Source organism: Heteronotia binoei, chromosome 21 (genome assembly GCF_032191835.1).
Source record: "Heteronotia binoei isolate CCM8104 ecotype False Entrance Well chromosome 21, APGP_CSIRO_Hbin_v1, whole genome shotgun sequence".
Classification (NCBI taxonomy): Eukaryota; Metazoa; Chordata; class Lepidosauria; order Squamata; family Gekkonidae; genus Heteronotia; species Heteronotia binoei.
The window spans coordinates 87,596,663-87,616,203 of NC_083243.1; the positions used below are offsets into that span (position 1 = coordinate 87,596,663).

The 19,541-nt window shown below is 42.8% G+C and overlaps 1 protein-coding gene across 4 annotated transcripts in view; it reads left to right on the forward strand.

Moving 5' to 3' along the window:
• The window catches only part of SLC8A3 (solute carrier family 8 member A3), a 314,593-nt gene that overhangs the window by 283,879 nt on the left and 11,173 nt on the right, over positions 1 to 19,541 (forward strand). For all 4 annotated transcript variants that reach the window (XM_060262073.1, XM_060262075.1, XM_060262074.1 and 1 more), the window contains 2 exons: positions 6,603 to 6,727; positions 7,687 to 7,786. In XM_060262073.1, coding sequence (XP_060118056.1) covers positions 6,603 to 6,727; positions 7,687 to 7,786 — 225 coding nt within the window. The remainder of the gene's footprint in view (positions 1 to 6,602; positions 6,728 to 7,686; positions 7,787 to 19,541) is intronic.

Below are 19,541 nucleotides of genomic sequence, written 5' to 3' on the forward strand. Positions count from 1 at the left end.
TTAAAGCTCTATATGGCCGAGGACCTGCCTACCTCAGGGACCGCCTCTCCCCATATGTTCCCCAGAGAGCACTGAGATCTAGTTCTCAAAACCTTTTAAAAATCCCTGGGCCAAGAGAGGCTAGATTGAAGACAACGAGGGAGCAAGCCTTTTCAGCAATGGCCCCCCGATGGTGGAATCAACTTCCAGAGGTGGTGCGAGCCTTGCGGGACCTGAATCAGTTCCACAGGGCTTGCAAAACCATCCTCTTTCAGCTTGCTTTGAAGTTAGAACCCGGCTAAACTGACCTGTAGCCATCTAGCCATCTTATATATGATTGTGAACTGTAGCACCTTAACTTAACTTAATTTTAATTTATAATAGCTATTTTATCTATTTTAACTAACCTATGTAACTTAATTGTATTTTAACTTGTTTTGTCTTGATTGTATTTTATCCAAATCATGGTTGTTCCATGTCTGTGAGCCGCCCTGAGCCCGCCTCGGCGGGGGAGGGTGGGATACAAAAATAAATTTACTTTACTTACTTATAACAATGTCTTTTGGTAGGCCTTTGTCTTTTGCATATGCTGAGTTAACTCTGTAGGCACTTTCCAACATATTTCTGAATTTTTCAGGATCTTCTTCATTCAGCAATGATTTTCACCGTATAGTCCGTTAAATCCATCTCCTCCCCTTCAGGTAGTCCTCTCAGACGCACTTGTGTTTCCATTAATCTACAATCATGAATTGTAACTTTCTCTTGGAGTTTTAGCAGGATAGAAGCATGTGTATCCACTTTTTCTTCAACCCCTTTAACTCTGTCTTTGACCATACCCAATTCATCTTTAAAGTCCTCAAGGTCCTTTCTAAGATCTCCAATATCTTTTTAAAGTTTTTTTTAAGGGACATTAACATTTTATCCACACCCTTCATGATCCTGGCTTCTAAAGCATCAAATTGGCTTTGCATCTTGTCAAAGGAGTGAGCCCTTGCACGAGTTACTCTTCCTTCTGACATAAAAACCACACCAAAACTTAAAAAGTCTCCAAGTCCAAATTCAACACTCAGTCCAGTAGTTTAGAGCCTTCTGTTTAAAACAAAACCACTTTCATTTTTCTCCTACCTTCCTAGGCTGAGGTATTGATTTTTAACAAATTTGGCAGTTTTCCCACCTTTCAAAATGGCGATTGTTGTTTCTCTATGGTCAAAAAGAGTTCCTAGTGAGAACCTTCTTGGTCTTGGTCTTTTCTCCTTCCTGGTTCAACTGTCATGATCTTTGTAGTCTTTGTAGTCTTTATTTCATTGGCCAGCAAGCTCTGCTTCCTGGGTCATATTGCTTCGTTCTCATCCACCAGATATCACAGTTTTTGGAGCTTGTTATGTTGATTGCCAGTGTAGAGCAAGAGACCAAGGAGCCTGCGTCATTAACCACAGGTATTCAAAACAATTTCCTTCTTTTTCAAATTCTATTGAAGCCTTTAGATTAACAGAATCCAAATTTGGCAGACTCCTATCTTCCCCTTATTTTGCCTCAGTTCAGACTATTTTTAGATCCCACTGTTTTTTAAATTAGCTTAGAAACGTCCTGGAGCGGAGATATAAATCAAAGTACCTTGGCAGCTACGTTCCTGCACCTTGGTCCTTCTGATCTTTAAAACGTAAATCAGTCCTTCAAGAGAATGAGGTCCGACAGACTTAAGCCAGATTTATGGCTTTTAAACCTTTGTAGATGAATAGAAGACGCTCCCTCTTCCCGCCGGATCTTCCAGGCTTCCAAAAGGCAGCTTCAGTTGCCAATTTTCAGCCGAGATCAATGACAAAGGTATTCTGGCGTCATCCTGGTCTAATCTCTAACTGAGATTAGTGAGCAGAGACCCTCGGAGGGGTCTTTACTACCCTGAACAAAGGATTTAAAATCCCCCTTATTCAGAGGGCTGCAGTTCTGTCTGTGACTCAAACCGGAAGTCCAAAGTGTTTTTATTATATAACAAAGTTTTTATTTTGCAATATACTGAAAAATATTCTACTATCAGAATCTAAATATTGTTCATTAATATATTACACATTTTCCCACCCATCCCATCCTCCAAATTGTGACCTCCACCAGTATACAAAACAAATTAAAAACCTTTTAAAAGCAAAAATCCCCATATATAGAATCTTAACTAAAAATTATCATTCACTTAACTTTATCTTAACTCCAATATAACTACTATTCTTATTCCTTTACTTAATACTTTCTACTTAATCATCAATATTACACATTTAATCAGATAGCCATAATCTATTCTCCTTTGCACTTTAAATATTCAATTATTACTTGTTAAACATTAAACATAAATTTCGTAGTCATTAAATCATTACTAAAAATTATTCAAAGCTTAATCTTATCTTAACTCACATAAATTTACTATATGAACTCTGCTATTTATATTTCGTTACTAAAACAATATTCAATAATCACAGTCCTTTTTCTCTTTTAAAGTTCAGTTAATATTATCAAAAACCACTAGATGGCTCTTCACCTTCTATTGTATCTCCACATAGTTTTGGAATTTATTCCAATCTTCTTTAAATTTCTCCAGGTTGCAGTCTTTTAAGATTCTAGTAAGTTTGTCCATTTCACTCCAATTAAGAACCTTTAAGATCCAGTCCCATTTTTTTTGTATTTTATCTTGCTTCCACATTTGCGCATACAATGTCCTCACAGCTGAAAGCAAATACCACAACAATGTCCTGTCTTGCTTCAGAAAGCTTTCCATTTGTAATCCTACCAGAAAGACATCTGGTGCTCTCTCAATATTATAGCCCAAGATTCTCAAAGTCTCTTGTTGAATCATATGCCAAAATTGTTTCGCCTTTTCACAAGCCCACCACATATGGTAGAAAGAACCTTCATATTTTTTACATTTCCAACACCTATCTGAAGCTTGATTGTTCATTTTTGCTAGTTTTTTAGGTGTCATATACCACCTATACAGCATTTTAAAACAGTTCTCTTTTATATTATAACACGTTGAAATTTTCATACAGTTCTTCCATAATGGCCCAAGTGTTAAGGGATGTACACTACTGAAGTCTCATCTGTTTTTGCGCACTAACTCTATCTGACACAAAGAAAAGCATTAAAGTATTATAATCCTAGCATACATAGCAGTAGCCAGTTTCTGCATTTGTTCTTTTGTGAAGAGCTTTTTTATTCATGCAGAGCAGCTGAAAAAGGATTTTCCCTTCCTGGAGCACTCCATGGGAGCCTATATGACATGGGAGATTGGCTGTGACACTACAAGATATTGTTGACTTCAAAAAGTGGATGGATATGTTTCTGCTGCAGTGATAGATTAAAGTGGTGGGGATCCATGTATATTTGGAAAACTGTGCTGCCTTTGTGCTGGCTTTTGGGCTGACAGAAACGTTTAATGATATATGGAATTTGTGCAGAATTCTTAGCCTCTGAATAATTTCTGGAGAAGAATATGAGGTCTGCTGCAGGGTTTATTAACTCCATCAAGTGAAGCATCTTTGTGTTCCCTTTTAAGGAATCCTCAAAAACATACCTAGAGAATCTTGTCTTCTAAGTTCTCTTTCCTGTGTGTGGCAACTTAGGGTTCAGTTAAGAAGAATGGAACAAGGATTTTCACTGCACAGCATACCAGTATTCCTTACTGCATTTTCCAGCAGTGTGTTTTATGACAAGCTTTGAAGCACTATAATCAACAAGAGATAGAATGCATTCAGTTGTAGCCAGTTTTGTGTTTTCATGTAAAGAACATACGAGGAGCCAGACCCCAAAAGGCAACCAGCACTCTAAATAGTCCATGGGAAGTTGGTGGGACAGACTTTCCTATCTGGAACCATTGAGTTGCTGGTGGTTTATTCAAGGGTATTTTTATATGATGACCTCTCTTTTCTGGCACAGGGACCAGCTAGTCCACTGTATATATTTTTATCCCAACCGTTTTTCTCAACAGAAATTTCAAAATATTTTCTACAATGCAAAGTTGCAATTCAGACTCATACCAAAGTATTCATGAGTCTGGCTACCTTGGAAAGCACCTCTTGGAAATAATAACTGCAGCAGCTTTGTCACAAGATGCCTACATAATAAATGTTTGCATGAGTCAGGCCTTCATTCCAATCTGCTTTTCCATTGATTCAACTAGCACTTATCAGCACCATGGACAAGGACAGTTTATTGGAAACCTATTCTAACAGCAAAATACCATCACTAGCAAAGACAAATTCTGAGTGTTCACTGTTTGCAGAATATATAAAACACAAAATTGTGCAAACAAATTGTGACAGCTTGTTGAACCTATTACATTGAATTTATCTTGCATATTTTGTTTTCATTCAGCCCTTGTTATCATTAGCAGAGAATGTTTCAGACATGCTAGACTGTATGTTTTGCTTTAGTGAAATAGTAGGAGAGAAGTTATTAATGAGAATATGGAAGGCAGTTGCTTGAAGTGGGAAAGCTGGCCTCCTCAGTAATGCACAGGAGTTCCATACAGCTAAGGGTGGATTATAGGTTCTCTATCAAAACACTTCCTTTGCACTACTTTCCACAGGGACTGGGTTGGTGGAAGAGATCCCAGTTTTACTGAGATGGGGTACAGGGAGGCAAGGCCCAATGGGAAGAAGGGTGAGTTGTAGAGTTGATCCATATTAAGAGAGTGGATGCAGATCCATAGAACCTTTTGCACAATTGATGACATTGCTGAGCTAATGAACAAACATAGATGCTTAAATGTCTTCAACACCCCTCCCAGCTGGAATTATGTATTTTCCCTTGGATGACCATGGATGAGTATGGGAAGGATCCAATCTGCACCAGATGGGTACAATAAATACAGAGACTTCTGGAACCATTGTACTCTGATGATGTCTCCCATATCATGGAAGGCCTAGAGGCCTTGGGGAAGGGCCAGGCCATATGCAAGCCTATTTTAAACATCTGGCCTTTCCAAACAGTAGCCAAATGATCTGGGGAAAATAAAGAACTTTTGAAATTCTGTAATCAAATACCACCCCTTGTCTCTGTGTTTTCTAGCTATTTATTTTATTGAAATTTGGTGTTATGTTAGCTAGCTTTTGATACAGGTCCACAGCCAAATCTAGTATTAGGTCACTTATAGGCAGCATCACATGGCACTAATGTCTCTGATGTGCTCTTCTATCTTGGTTTGCTATCCCTCATTATCCTGAAAGCTCAGGCATTGCCTTTCTCACCCTTTATATTGAGGGCAGTTTTTCATCTTTCATCCCAAGACATGAAATTCCCTAACCTGCACCTCCCTGCACATTTGTTAAATGTTAGCAATCATCTAGAAAAGCTACAATGTGAATGAGGTCAAAAGACATGCCTGTGCGCACATACATACACTTGATTTGCTTGATGTGTATGTGTGTTGTTTCTTCACTGAAGAAACATATTTGCTTGATGTGTATGTGTGTTGTTTCTTCACTGAAAACACAGATAATATGTACAAACATGGACGTTTTCTGAAAATTATTCTTGTATTAATTAGAGAAGAAATACTTGATGATTCTCCTTCCCCTAAAAAATCAGCATGGGTAGTACTAGGTCATTGTCATGAAACATAAAAACACAAACCTGCTTTGCATGCAATAGTGTTTCTTCCTTGGTCAGTTCACAGTATTGAATGCTTGTATTTTCTTTCTGAAATCTTGGCTTGTTTTCAAATAAAATCTTGGCATCTACTAGCAAAAGATCTGGGGGTGGTTTGAAAATGTACAGGGTCATCCTGCTCAAGCAAATCCTTTTACACTTTTGACTTTTCTGCAAGGGTGTTATCAGTTTACAAGATGATCTTCTGGGTGGGGACACTGCATGTTGCACACAGCATTGGGATGCTGAGGTGAAGGGAGTGTGTCAAACTCATTTACTCTCCCCTGTTAAATGTGGGATCACTTAGCCTCTGTTGCAACATCTTCATGTTGCATGTTTCCCTGCCCTCATGCCACTTCATTGGCGGGTGCTGGCAGGGAAACATCAAACATGATAATGTCACAACACATGAAATTGAGTTCATCTATCTACAAAATATGCTAGCCACATGTCAGTTGAAAAGCCCTCAGAAATGTTAGAATCACTGTGACTACAATCCAGCACACATTCAAGTTTGCTGGATTATTCCCTACGAAAACCTGCAATGTAGAAAACACAATTGAGGGGAGGAGAAACAATTAAAATTGCATTTTAAAAAAAGGGTAAACAATCAGTTTGCCATTTTCAACCAGTTTTTGAATTCTATAACCTCCCCATAAACCTTTTCTTTAGACATTGCTTTTATTTCTTCACACAGCAATTCTAAAAGATAATGTTTGCAGGGCAGAACAATTGATTGGCTAAAGCTCCGTGAATGTTTCATGCAATATCTGACTACAACAAATAGCATCCATTTTTAGCACCCACCTTTTGGCATTGACACCTGTCATTTAAAATAACTCATCCTTCTATTGCTTTCATGAGGCTTTTTGTGTTGAGTTTGTAAAGAGACCTTCTGGTGTGCCGATCCCTCCCTGCCCAGCCCAGCTCTTCTGCCCAGTGTCAGGAGTGTGGAAGATGTTCTCTGTATGTTGGTGCTGTTCCCACAGAAGTGGCAGAAAGGAAGCTGACAATGGAAGAGGAGGAAGCCAAGCGGATTGCAGAAATGGGGAAGCCGGTACTGGGCGAGCATCCCAAATTGGAGGTCATCATTGAAGAGTCCTATGAATTCAAGGTCAGTGCTGTGCACCAGTCACTTGGGGAGAGAACATGAGAAAGAGCTAAAGGAAAGAGACTCACCAGAGGAGGAGGGGGAAGGAAGGAAGGAAGGAAGGAAAGTGCAGCATGTGAGAGGGAAAACCTCTGTAGGGGGATTAAAGAAGAGGAATGTAGCCTATGGAGAAAAGTCAGAGAGCAGACATCATAATTAGTTTCTAAGGAAACTAATAGGCCATTGAGACCACTATCTCTTCTACCCTGTGGCAATGGCTACAGTAATATTAATATTAGATATCTATTCCTTTATAAGGCAACAAGCAAGCATTTCCAGTTCTCTGATGCTGTGTGTAATAAGCATACAAAAGTTCAAAGCCAAACTTAGTTCAGCCTGACCCGTTTCCTTTCAGAAAGCCCATTTGCTTTGGTATTAGTGACAAACCTATCTAAATCCCCTGCTGACAACACCCATGCAAAGCTTCAGCCTAGCTCAACTGGCTACTCCCATTTATGAATGGAAATAGAAGAGCCTGTGAGGAAGCTATGTTGGAGAATGACAAGGAACAACTCAGTAGAAAGACATATTTCTAAAAAGAGAAAAGCTTTTGACTAAGAGGGGAAAAGATCTATGTGAATGGTTAGTTTTAATGGTTTACTATGCTGGAATTTGCCCTGAGCTCACCATGGGAAGGGGCAGACTACAAATTGATATAAATAAATAAATAAGTTGAAGGCCAAACGCTGTTATTACTAATTGACAAGGTGGCCTAGTTCACTATGGCATCTGTCAAAACTTGATGTGACTTTATGCAAAGCAGTGCAGCTTATTCTCATAAAGTTTGTTTGGGTGATATGTTTGATTTTTTTTGTTTTTTAATTATCATTATGAGACTGGAGCTTATGAAACTGAGAAGCTCTCTATTGCCAGTTTGGAGGTTTTCTCACAAGCAGGTTGCCATGTCTTCCTATCATCAACAGAGTACAGTGGACAAGCTGATCAAGAAGACAAACCTGGCCTTGGTTGTAGGGACACATTCCTGGCGGGACCAGTTCATGGAAGCCATTACTGTCAGTGCAGGTGAGACAGGTCTAATATTGCTAATAGCTGGAATTCCACAACACAACTCAGGCAGCCATCACTGAGAGGAAAACATTAATCACTAGTGCTGGAACAAGCCATTGTTCTTCCTTCCCATCTCTCTCATTGGCTTCCCATTTCTCTTAAAGCCAGGAGGCAACATCTGGGGAAGGCCTTGGGCTCTATGCCCTTTTGTTGGCTGTCCAGAGGAGCTGTTTGGCCGCTGTGTGAGACAGGATGCTAGACTAGATGGACCATTAGTCTGATCCAATGGGGCTATTCTCATCTTCATGTTCTTATTATTAATACTTTATCCTAACAGCCTGCTCATATCTTCCTACTTAATGCTTAAAAAGAATAATCATATTTCCCCTCTACTGCCTCTTCTCAAGGCTGAGCATTCCCAATTCCCAGAGCCTCCCTAATCCTAGCATGATGCAGACCATTCAACTGGATATAAATGTGGTGGGTAATTGGGTTGCCAAGTCCTACCTCCTCCCCAGCAGGGGACTTTGGGGAGGGGGGTGTTCCTGGAGGAGGCAGGGATGTCCTTAATGTGATGACATCATATAGAAATGATGTCATCATGTTGGGGACGCAGTCCCATGGAAGGGACCATGGAAGGGACCATTAGCACCAGCTTGCAAGAACCATTTAAAGGGAACCTGAGCTTCCTCAGCCAGTTGGCTGGCAGCAGGCAGGAGCCTGCAAAATTGGGGGATCCCTTGCCCCCTCCTGGGAACTGGCATCCCTGATGGTTAGTTTGCCAATTTTGTGTTCAGAAATACATGGAGATTTGGTGGTGGAGCCTGGGAGGGTGTAGTTTAGAAATGGGAGGAACCTTGGTAGGTGATAGTTCCATACAGCCACCTCTGTATTTATTACAAACCTTTAATTAAGAACCTATTTTAGATACTGAAGAAAGCATGAAATGCCTTAAAGCAGGGGTGGCCAACAGTAGCTCTCCAGATGTTTTTTGCCTACAACTCCCATCAGCCCCAGCCATTGGCCATGCTGGCTGGGGTTGATGGGAGTTGTAGGCAAAAACATCTGGAGAGCTACCATTGGCCACTCCTGCCTTAAAGTATGATAAGCAAAGGCTGCCACATGAACCCATGAAGTTTTCTTATACTGAATCTGATTACTGGTTTATCTGTCAAAGTCACAGTCATCCAGACAGTATTAGAAGTAAATTAATAAGTCGTTTTTCATTTCATAATACAGTAACACACCAGAACCAAAACAGTTTCAAAAATTTACATCTGCTTTTTTAATTCTCAGCTCCTGCTGATTAAAATTAGTCCTTGCCAATTAAAATTAGTTCTCTCTGCCTCACTTAATTCACATTTTAGGGGATTAATCTACTAATCTACCCAGCTTTAATGTTTATCCATTCAACAGTAGTGTCAGGATTGAATGATTAGAGCACTTAATTCTTGTTGTTTTCAGCTAAATTTAGGCAGCTAATTGCCATGTGTGCCTGTAGAAATCTTAATTCTCAACCCTTAGGCATCCTTTTTTTTAAAAAAAAAAATTACCTTTGTGACTGGGAATTTCAGTGAACTGATCACTGAGGATTAGGCATCTCCTTTTAGAACTGCAAGAGCATGTTTTGTCCATGAAAATATTTTAAAAAGACAGTGAATAAAATGCCAGCAGCTTGCAAAGCCCTGAAGTCAGTATCAACGTCGTTCATGGTGCACCGTGACTTGGCTACTTCACATTCTTCCTGGAAAAGGAGTTGATTTCCAACATGCCTACAGCCATAACCAGCTGTGAATTGCTTTTGCTGCAGCTGTGTGCAAAGGTGTGCTCCATACAGATGCCTTGTTATGAATATAGGAGTTTATAGGAAAGTAGTGTGTGAGATCTGAGAGGTGGTCAGAGGACACAGAGTAGTGCAAGAGATCAGTTCATGCCCTTGGCTGTTCTTTCTGTGAAGAGATTCTCAATTCATAACTTCTGCACTTTCAGAAGATCCTCACCATACCAGTTACATCAGAGAACTGCAATGATATAACTCTGCTTAGGGCATTGTGCATGACAACACCTCTCTCTCCCTCCTCTGCTTTCCAAGTAGAGCACTGCTGCTGGGATTATTCTGTGGCTGCAAGCTAAATCATTCCTGAAATCAGTTGGCATTTCTTTCCAAGTAGACCCATTTAGGTTAGGCTGCCAGTTTCTCTTCCCACTCCCTTTCTCTTTCCCATTTTGTTTTCTCTTCTTTGTGGAATACTAGCAGGCTTTGTCCAGAAGTCCAAATTCTTGAACTGCTTCATCTTACAGTCTCAGTAGATCTTGCTAGTGAGGATTTTGTTCATGCTGAGTGCATGCAGAACTGCCAGCATTTGACATTAAATGACATTCCAATGGAAACCAGTCTATCAATACATATGGAGCAATCCTGTGCTGCACCTGTGCTGCAGCAGCTGGCTGTGGTGCAACTGTGGTGCCATTAGTCATCCCCCTGAGGGAAAAGTTATGTGGTGGGCAGCCGGGGGGGGGAGGTATTTGCTTATTTATTCCAGTTACTGGCGAGCAGTTGCAATTCTGAGTGATCTCCTGCCTTCACCTGGAGATTGGTTCCCCCTGAGGAAATGGCAGGTTTGGAGGATGGAGTCTATGGCATTGTACTTATCTGAGATCCACCCCTTCTCAAACCCACCTTCTACAGGTGCCACCCCTCAAATCTCCAGGAATTTGCCAACCTGGAGTCAACTGCTAAGTCACATTGGCTGTCATGGGGGGCTGCTATTGAACAGGAGCAAGCAGCCAGGCCTAGTTCAGCCATGCCAGTCAGATGGCATCAAGTCACCCAGAGGGTGCTGCCAGGCCTAGGATAGTCAACCTCTGGATGGAGAGTGAAGATCTCCTGGGATCACAACTGAAATGCAGACAAAAAATCTCTCTCCCCATCCTGGAGAAAAGATTCATAAGAACATAAGAGAAGCCATGTTGGATCAGACCAATGGCCCATCCAGTCCAACACTCTGTGTCACACAGTGGCCAAAAAACCAGGCCCCATCAGAAGGTCCACCAGTGGGGTCAGGTTTGGAGGATGAACTGTATGCCATTCTATTCACCTGAGGCCTCTCCCTTTACTGACAGATGTTGGTTGCCAACAATAGCCTCTGACTAGAGGCGAGGCTGAGGGGAGGCGGGAGCGAGGGAGTGACAGGAAAGAGGCAGCAGCCATGACCTCTGAGGAAATGCTCCTAGCAGGACCAGGGCTTGCCGCCTAGTCACATTATGGCAGCTGTGGTTCCCTTGCTATTTCTGCGGCCTTCGGAGGCTGCATAGACTGGGAGACTGTCTGTATGGGCCATTGATGGGGCAGCAGAGTTCTGTTGCTGGTGACACTTTTTGTTAGACCAGTTAACAGAGTGAACACAAAGAATTGGAGATGCGGCTGTCTCTGAGGTAAAACTGTTTTGCTGGTTTGCTCAACATTCCTGGGCCTGCGGTAGGCTGGGGCAGGGGAGTCCGCCACTGGGAGGCCAGAGACATTGATTTAGCCATGATGGGCCAATGGTTTGTAGTGTGCATCTCTAAGCCAATGAGAGCACTCCATTTGGCCACCACCAAGGGGGAATTATTATCTATGATAATTTATTAAAATACTAAATATTTATTTATATTATTTAGTTGTGTGCACACCTTATCACAGACCTTCCCAGCCATTCAGGGAGTATGAGGGGCTGCGACACTACCAAGGAGCCTTCCAGAGGACACTATACATGGCATCCCCTGGGATTGATCCCTGCAGCATCAGTACACCTCCCTCTGCTGTTCCCCATCCCTGGTTTCCACCTGGAACTGGGAGCTCTCTGCAATGTGTGCATTGTCAGTGTGTTGTTTTGACTGGGAGGAGGGGGCCCAGCCCATAGAGTTTCCCTTTCTCACCAGCACAGTCCGTCAAGAGCTTTGGAGTGATCTTGGACGCCTCCTTGATTATGGAGGCCCAGGCCACACACATTGCCAGGCTGGCATTTTTTCAGTCTGTGCTGGCCTGCCCTTGACCTGGAAGCTCCAACTGATCCAGAATGCAGCAGTGTGATTCCTGACAGGAATGTCACAGATGGGACACATAGAACCGGTGCTGCACCCGTTGCACTGGCTTCCAGTGGATTACTGGGTCAAGTTCAAGGTTCTGGTAATAACCTTCAATATCTATGGGACCGCCTCCTCCATATGTTCCCAGGAGAGTGCTACACCCCTCATACAGCAATCTGCAGGAGGTTCCCAGCCCTAAAGAAATCCAACTGTTTTCAACCAGGGTCTCTTTGATCCTGGTTCCAGCCTGGTTGAACTCAATGCCAAATTCCATCAGGGCCCTGCAGGATCTTCTATAATTCCACAGGGCCTATAAGGCAGAGATGTTCCAACAGGCCTTTGGTTGAGGACAGCAATGGTTACCATCTTGGCTGGCTAACACTGGCTTTAGAGAGCCTGTGCAAGGCTGCTGCCCCAGGTCAGGTGTCCCTGCAGCCCCTTGTCTTCTTGGTGAGGGTGAGCTCAGCAGCAGCTACCACAGAGCTTCCAGGCTCAGTGCATCCACCCACATCAGCTCTCCATCCCTTAAATCTGTGCTTGGAAGCACAGACATGAGGGACAGAGCAACAGCAAGCAAGCAGCGAGTGTGTACGCTGAGGCTGGAAGCCCAGTGACAGTTGTCGTCAAGCTAGTGATTTCCCTCATCTCAGAGGTGAGGATGGGTGGGAGGGCTAAACCGGCACCTTCCCCCCAGTGCTGCACTTCAGGCAGCCACCTCAGGCTGCCTAATGGACGTGCTGGCACTGTGGCTGGCACTCTCTTCCACTCTCTGTGTCTGTCCTGCCCTCTTCCCTCCCTGCCCGTGAAGTGGCTGGCAGTCTGTAACTGTAATAATAGGATTTCACCATCTGTTTTTAGACTATAAATAATTGTTGTTTTAAACTGTTATCTTATGTTTGATGTTTTTATTTCTTGTTGTACATCGTCCAGAGCCTTGCTATGGCAGAGATGGGCAATTCATAAATCTAACAAATAAAATCTGTGGCAGGTCCTCTGGCAGCATCACTGTTAGGATGATGGCCATTCCCCTCTGGCTCGCGTAGCAATCTCCAAACCCTCCATTCCAGGCTGCAACAAACATGAACACCTGAGTCTACCAACCTTTATTGAAGGGGCCCAGATACAAGCAAGCAGTTATGATGAGAGGCCAGCGCTTTGGGACACAGTGTGAAGTGCTCCATTTTGTCCAGGAGCATCTTCCTGATGTCCCTGGGGTGTGAAATGCAGTGGATCCAATGTCCATATAGATGTCCATGAGCTGCTTCCTTCTGCTGACATGGCACATGGATGGCTAATGGCTCAGCATTTGGGGTGACAGCTCTCCCTGTTGGATCAGTACCTGCATGAGGAGGGAAACACATGGAAGGACATGCATCAACACATCATCATCATATTTCTATCCTGCTCCATTTCCTACAAGTGGGACTCGGGGTGGTGTACAACATGTGTATACATAATATATAAAATAAAATACATAAAAAGAATATACAGCATTACATAATAATAAAATACAGTGCAGTGCACTCCAATAATGCCAAATTCATTCTACTATTAGATAGTGTCATACATCTAACCCAGGGGTCCCCAACCCCTGAGCCATGGACCGGTACCAGTCCGTGGGCTGTTAGCAACCAGGCCATGGAGTGAGGCAGAGGTGCTGCACCACCCCTTTTGTATGCCTGCCACCCAGGCAGACAAAAGAGGCAACACAGCCTCACTCCAAGGCAGAGCAAACCCATCGCCCCTTCTGCCCACCCAGGACCCAGGCAGACAAAAGAGGCAGCATGACCTCACTCTAAAGCACCACCTCTTTCATCCGCATAGGTTCTGGGTGGGCGGAAGGGGCAGCGTGGCAGTGACCTTTGCCTACCCTTCATTTAAAGCCCCCCATGGGGGGACAGGGATGGGGTGTAGCAAAAACCCCAGCATCCCCCCACCGGTCCCTGGAAAAATAGTCTTCCATAAAACTGGTCTCTTGTGCAAAAAAGGTTGGGAGCCACTGCTCTAACCCACAGATAACTGGGTAGGTGACATAGGAACCATGCTCCACTCATGGGGGTTCTTAGCCAGGAGAAAGTGGAGAGTAAAAGTGGAGGGAAGAAACCTGGGAGGCCGCTGATCTCTCCAACCATCACTCTCCTCAGTCCTATGTCCGGCAGAACATCTCAGTCTTACAGGCCCTGTGGAACTGACCTAAGTCCTGCAGGGCCCAATCTCACTAGGAAAAGAGTTCCACCAGGCTGAGGCCAGGACCAAAAGGGCCATGGCTGAGGACAGCCAGGCTGTTTGGGGGCCAGGCACAACCAGGGACTCCCTGTTGACTACTTCTCAAGCATAGGGTACTCCAAAAGAGGCTGCCATGCAGAGCAGCAAGCACCCTTCTCAGGCACTTTGATGTGGCAAGGCAGCTCAGAAGTGCCTGTATCCAAACATTCCTCTCCTCTCTCTGCCTCATGTCTGCTCTGGCAGCAATGGGGAGGGCAGTTCTTCATTTGTGTCCAGGCCATCTGCTCTTGTAGGGAAAAGATTTGGCCATAATGTGTCATCACTCAGAACCCAGGTCAGCAGCTCTTCATACCCACCACAGCCCCCCCCCCCAACTTGCATGGCAGGATGACCAGTGCTGGGGCATCCCCTTTGACCTCTTGCCCTGGCAGCTGCTTCTGCCAGGCCCCCATGTACCCATCTGCTTGGTCTGTCGAGGACTATGGGCAGTTGGGGGGGGCTCTGCAATACCCCTTGTTGCAGGCAGTGGAAGACAGTGTGGCTCTGTGCTGCTGTTGTTGGCCAAGGAGGGGAAGGGGGCTGGGAAAAGGGTGCCTCGCTTGCTGGTTCATGCAGAGCTGCCCATTCATATCCTGAAGAGAAGAAAGGTGCCTGTTGGGGGAGGTCAGCCACAGCATGAGGACTTTGCTCTCCCTGTGGTATATTTCCACCAAGTGTTCTCCCCAATGGTGCTAAGTGCCCCTCTGTGCTTTCCCACCACCAAGGTGGATGTGTGCTCACTCTAAATCACACAACAGGGAATTGTTACGCAGCATGCCACACCATGTGCCCTACCTCATGAGTTGTGGGGCATCTTGCAGGAAGCATCTGTAGGGTAGGGGACTGTAATTGGGTGCTGGGGAGGGGAAATACTAATCATGGAGAAAAGTGCTGATTGGATGTGCCCTTAGTCTCTCTCCTGAGCTGCTTGGAGTCCTGTGGGCATGGGTGCAGCAGTCGGTGAAGCCTTTTTGACTCAGAATGGGAGCTGATGGGCTACTCTGGCATTTTTGGCAGGCACAACTTTGTACCTGTTCAGGGGGATGATCACATGCTGGCACAGGAGTTTCCACTGGAGCTGCACTGGCACACTGTGGTGGCACAGCAGTGCAGTGCTCTAGTGCCCTCATGCTGGCTTAAACTGCACATGCTGGCATTTGAGCTCCCTGTGCCAATTTGTCCGCCCCCCTAGGATTGCACTGACAGTTACCTTTACTGTTGAATATCATACTAGGATAGGAGAGAGTATGAGAGAAATGCTTTTATTTGATGAAAAGTATTTCTTTATTTGATATTTCTTTATCTAATGGAAGATGTTTCCTTATTTCAGTCACCTTTCCACCATGAAATCCAAACGTTGAATGTTGGAAGCATCTTCAGTGTATTTCAAGCCCTCCCAATGTGGCTGTTACATGTATTGAACAATTTAAGGAGAGCAGCTGGAGGAAGTATATTCATAGCTACCAGAAAGGGTGCCTGATAGAAACTCTGAGTGCTCAGATACGTGCATGTGTGTCTCATGATTTCTCTAGCTAACAACTGGCAATTGTGTGATCTAACTTAATTGAAAAGCATTGTGTTAAAGTAGAGGTATATGTTCTGTTTTTGACACTTGATCTATGGATAGTCCATTCACACATCCAAGAATGACAATGAAGTAGGCCCAGTTTGGATATTCTGATATTAAGTTGATCAAGACAAGATGAGCAACTCTTAACTCTTCAACTTTGATTGGGACTTCTCAGAAATTATATGAAAACACTTCCAATGTTCTGTCCCATTTCAAACATTCATCTCACTTCCCAGAAGTCTACCCATATTCAAATATTCACCACACTGAATGCAGCCCCACAGCTACCTTCTGCCATTTCCTGAGGACCCAGCAGGATCCCTTATATTTGCAGTTCCCAGCAGATAACAAACAAACAGGACATCAATGCAGAAGTTATGCCTTACAGTGCAACCCTAAACACAAGTCAGTTGGCTTAGAAGAATGTAACTCTGCTTTGGATTGCCATGCTAACCTCTCAGACCAATGATGTTAACCAAGGACACCCTTTTACTTTCCTCTATATAAATGGATGAATGCCATTGATCCTTGCAAGAGGGAAAGTAACTATTTGTACTTGGGGACATTAAAGAGACGAGGGCAAAATATGTCATCCAATCTTGATGCCAGGCAGGGCTTTTTTTAGAAAAAGCCCAGCAGGAACTCATTTGCATATTAGGCCACAGCCCCTGACGCCAAGCCAGCCAGAACTGTGTTCCTGCTCAAAAAGAAGCCTTGGTGCCAGGCAAGCTGGCCCTCACTACCATGGAGCTGTGTGGGAGAGAAATGCTCCTTACACACACATGCACAACAGATTCAGAATGACAGCATTTTGCTAGCTTTAGAAAATAAAGCAAGGAAAGCTAAACAGTAACTGAAGTATGAAATTTTTCTCCTCACCTCAGTTAGGATCAGCCCCAGTGTCTATCTACGAATGTCTGCCATGGTTTATCAGTCTTGTAATGCAGGAAACTGATTTCTCACAATGCCTTTCTGTTTCCAATATATGGTCACTCTTCTTCAGAGAAAGAGTGAATAAGAATGCATGGCTGGCCTTCATTCTCTTTGTGAAGCAGTCCCTGTTGCTATGGTAATAAATATGAACTATCCTCTGGGCACTCTTACAAAAAAAAGTTAAGAAAATTAAAGATGACTCTCTTGTCAACTCTCTCCACCATATGCGTAATTTTATAAACATCTATTATGTCCCCCTTTAGTTGTCTCTTTTCTGACTTTCCTCATAGGGAAGGTACTCCAACCACCTAGTCATCTTGGTTGTCCTCCTCCATACTTTTCCCAGCTCTTCAAAGTCCTTTTTGAGCTATGGGGACCAGAACTGTACACAGTATTGATCTGTACATAGATCAATCCCTTTCCTAATAATCTCTAACAGAGACCAATTTCACACTAGGGCTTGTTCTGGATGGAGAGCCCTTTTGCCCCCAGTGCTCCTCTTGGTTTTCACACAAGCTGCCCCAGAGTTGCGAGTTGGTACGCTACTTTTCCATGGCAAGCAGAAACCACTTGTAAGAGGATCTTGCTTGCTGTGAAAAAGTGGCATGCCAGCTTGCAGCTCTGGGGCAGCTTGTGCAAAAACCAAGAGAAGCACTGAGAACAAAAGGGCTCTCCACCCAGAACAAGCCTAGTGCAAAATCAATCAGAGAGTTTGCCTTTTTCACTGCTGTAGCACACTAGGTTGACACTTTTATTGAGCTATCCAGTAGGACCCCAAGATCTTTCCCCCTCTCAGTCTCCACAAGTTCAGACCCCATCATCCTGTACTTGAAGTGGGGAATTTTTGTCCCAATGCACATCACCTCACACTTACCTACATTGAACTTAGTTTAGTTTAGTTTAGTTTATTTGTAATTTGTATCCCGCCCTTCCCACCAGGTGGCTCAGGGTGGCTTACAGCATATAAAATCTAACATAAGAATATAAATATTTAAACATTTCACACAGTTTACATAGTTAAAACATTAAAAACATACAGCAATCTTATAAAAACTACACTCAGTTTCAACTACACTCACTTCATTTGCCACATAGTCATCCACTCACCCAGTTTATGGAGGTCCTCTTAGAGTTCTTTCAAATTGCTTGACAGCACTATGGAGCATGGAGGACCCTAGTACCATCTTTAATCACTTTAACCTGCCCTACCACTAGAACCGTAAAGAAACAGACAAAACTTGGGTTAAACTAACAGCAATCTGTATTCTTTCAGCCATGAAAAAGGTTCTGAGTAGAAAGAATTTTTCCCTGTGGTCCATTTTGAGAGGTGTCTCTCTAGTGGCTGTCCCGAAGTATACTTCAGAACTGTTGTCCTAAAGGTTGTCTATATATGAATGTTATGGGTATAAGAATCAACTTCTAGTAATTCATGGCCCTTGAGTCCATCAGGAGTAAAGCAGACCTGGAATTCTATACATCCAGGGCTTTGGGGGTAGAAAAATCCTAGCAGGAACTCATTTGCATATTAGGCCACACCCCCTGATGCCAAGCCAGCTGGGACTGCATTCCTGCGTGCTCCTCCTCAAAGAAAGTCCTGTATACATCAAAGAAGACACACTAATATCAGGGAAGAACAAGTCAATGTCTACATCTCATCTACAAGTTTGGATATTTCCCAGAGCTGTAAATATACTGTCCAGAAATGGTGTGAGTTTTGAACTTCAAGGGAAAAGGATCACAATCACAAATGCACAAGAACTGCATAGTTTTTATGAAGAACATAAAGAATTTGAACCATGATGGATTACAAATTATTATCTTGGAATGTAAATGGACGAAATTCACCACAAAAAAGAAAGGCAACGTTTCATTGGATTAAAAAGCAAAATTGTAATATAATTTGTTTGCAAGAAGTACACATTAAACAAAAGAATTATACATTTTTATGGAATAAACAATTGGGGCTTGAATTTTTTTTCACTGGCTGAGCAGAAGAAAAGAGGAGTGATTTTTTATATCAAACAAGAATTGAACCCAAAATTGATTTTTAAGGACAATGATGGGAGATATGTAGCGGTGGAAATAACAGTAAATGTGAAAAAAAAAACACGTTGCTATTGGGACTGTAAGCACCAAATGGAGCAAAAGATAATTTTTTTAAAAAGACATTACACAACAATTGGATAATGTGACATATGAACAAATTATGATAATGGGGGACTTTAATGGAACAATTAAGAATGCATTGGATAGATCTGGGGGAAAAATAATAAAGAAAGGAAATTGCCAAAGTCCTTTTTCGAATTAGTTAAACAAGAAATTTTGGAAGATATATGGAGGAAGTTCAACCCTGAAGTGCGGGACTATACCTTTTTTTTCAGCAAGACATACTACCTTTTCAAGAATTGACATGTTGTGGGGTACAAAAGGTCTTATTAGAAAGAAAATAGAGATCTTACCTAAAGTAGGAGCAGATCATAATCCATTATTGTGGTCAACTAAGTCGACCCAAAAGGTGAGAAGATGGAGGCTAAATGAAGATTTACTACAAAATAAAGAAATAGTGGCATCTCTAGAGAAAGAAACTAAAGCTTTCTTCCAAATAAATGATGAGGATATTGAATTTCAAATGGTTTGGGATACATACAGAGCAGTAATGAGAGGAATATTGATTACACTGAACAATAAAGATAAACGAGCAAAGGAAAAACAATTGTTGGACATTCAGAATGAAATAAAGAAAAAAGAGGGAGAGCTGAGGAAGAGACCTGGGGAAAAGAAAATTATGAGGGAAATTACAATACTTCAAACACAAATGAGACATTTGTTAAATAAAGGATTGGAATGGAATCTGAAAAGATTGCAGCAGAAATCTTTTTAAGGAGCAAATAAACCTGGAAAATATTTGGCTTGGCAAATGAAAAAAAAAGGAGA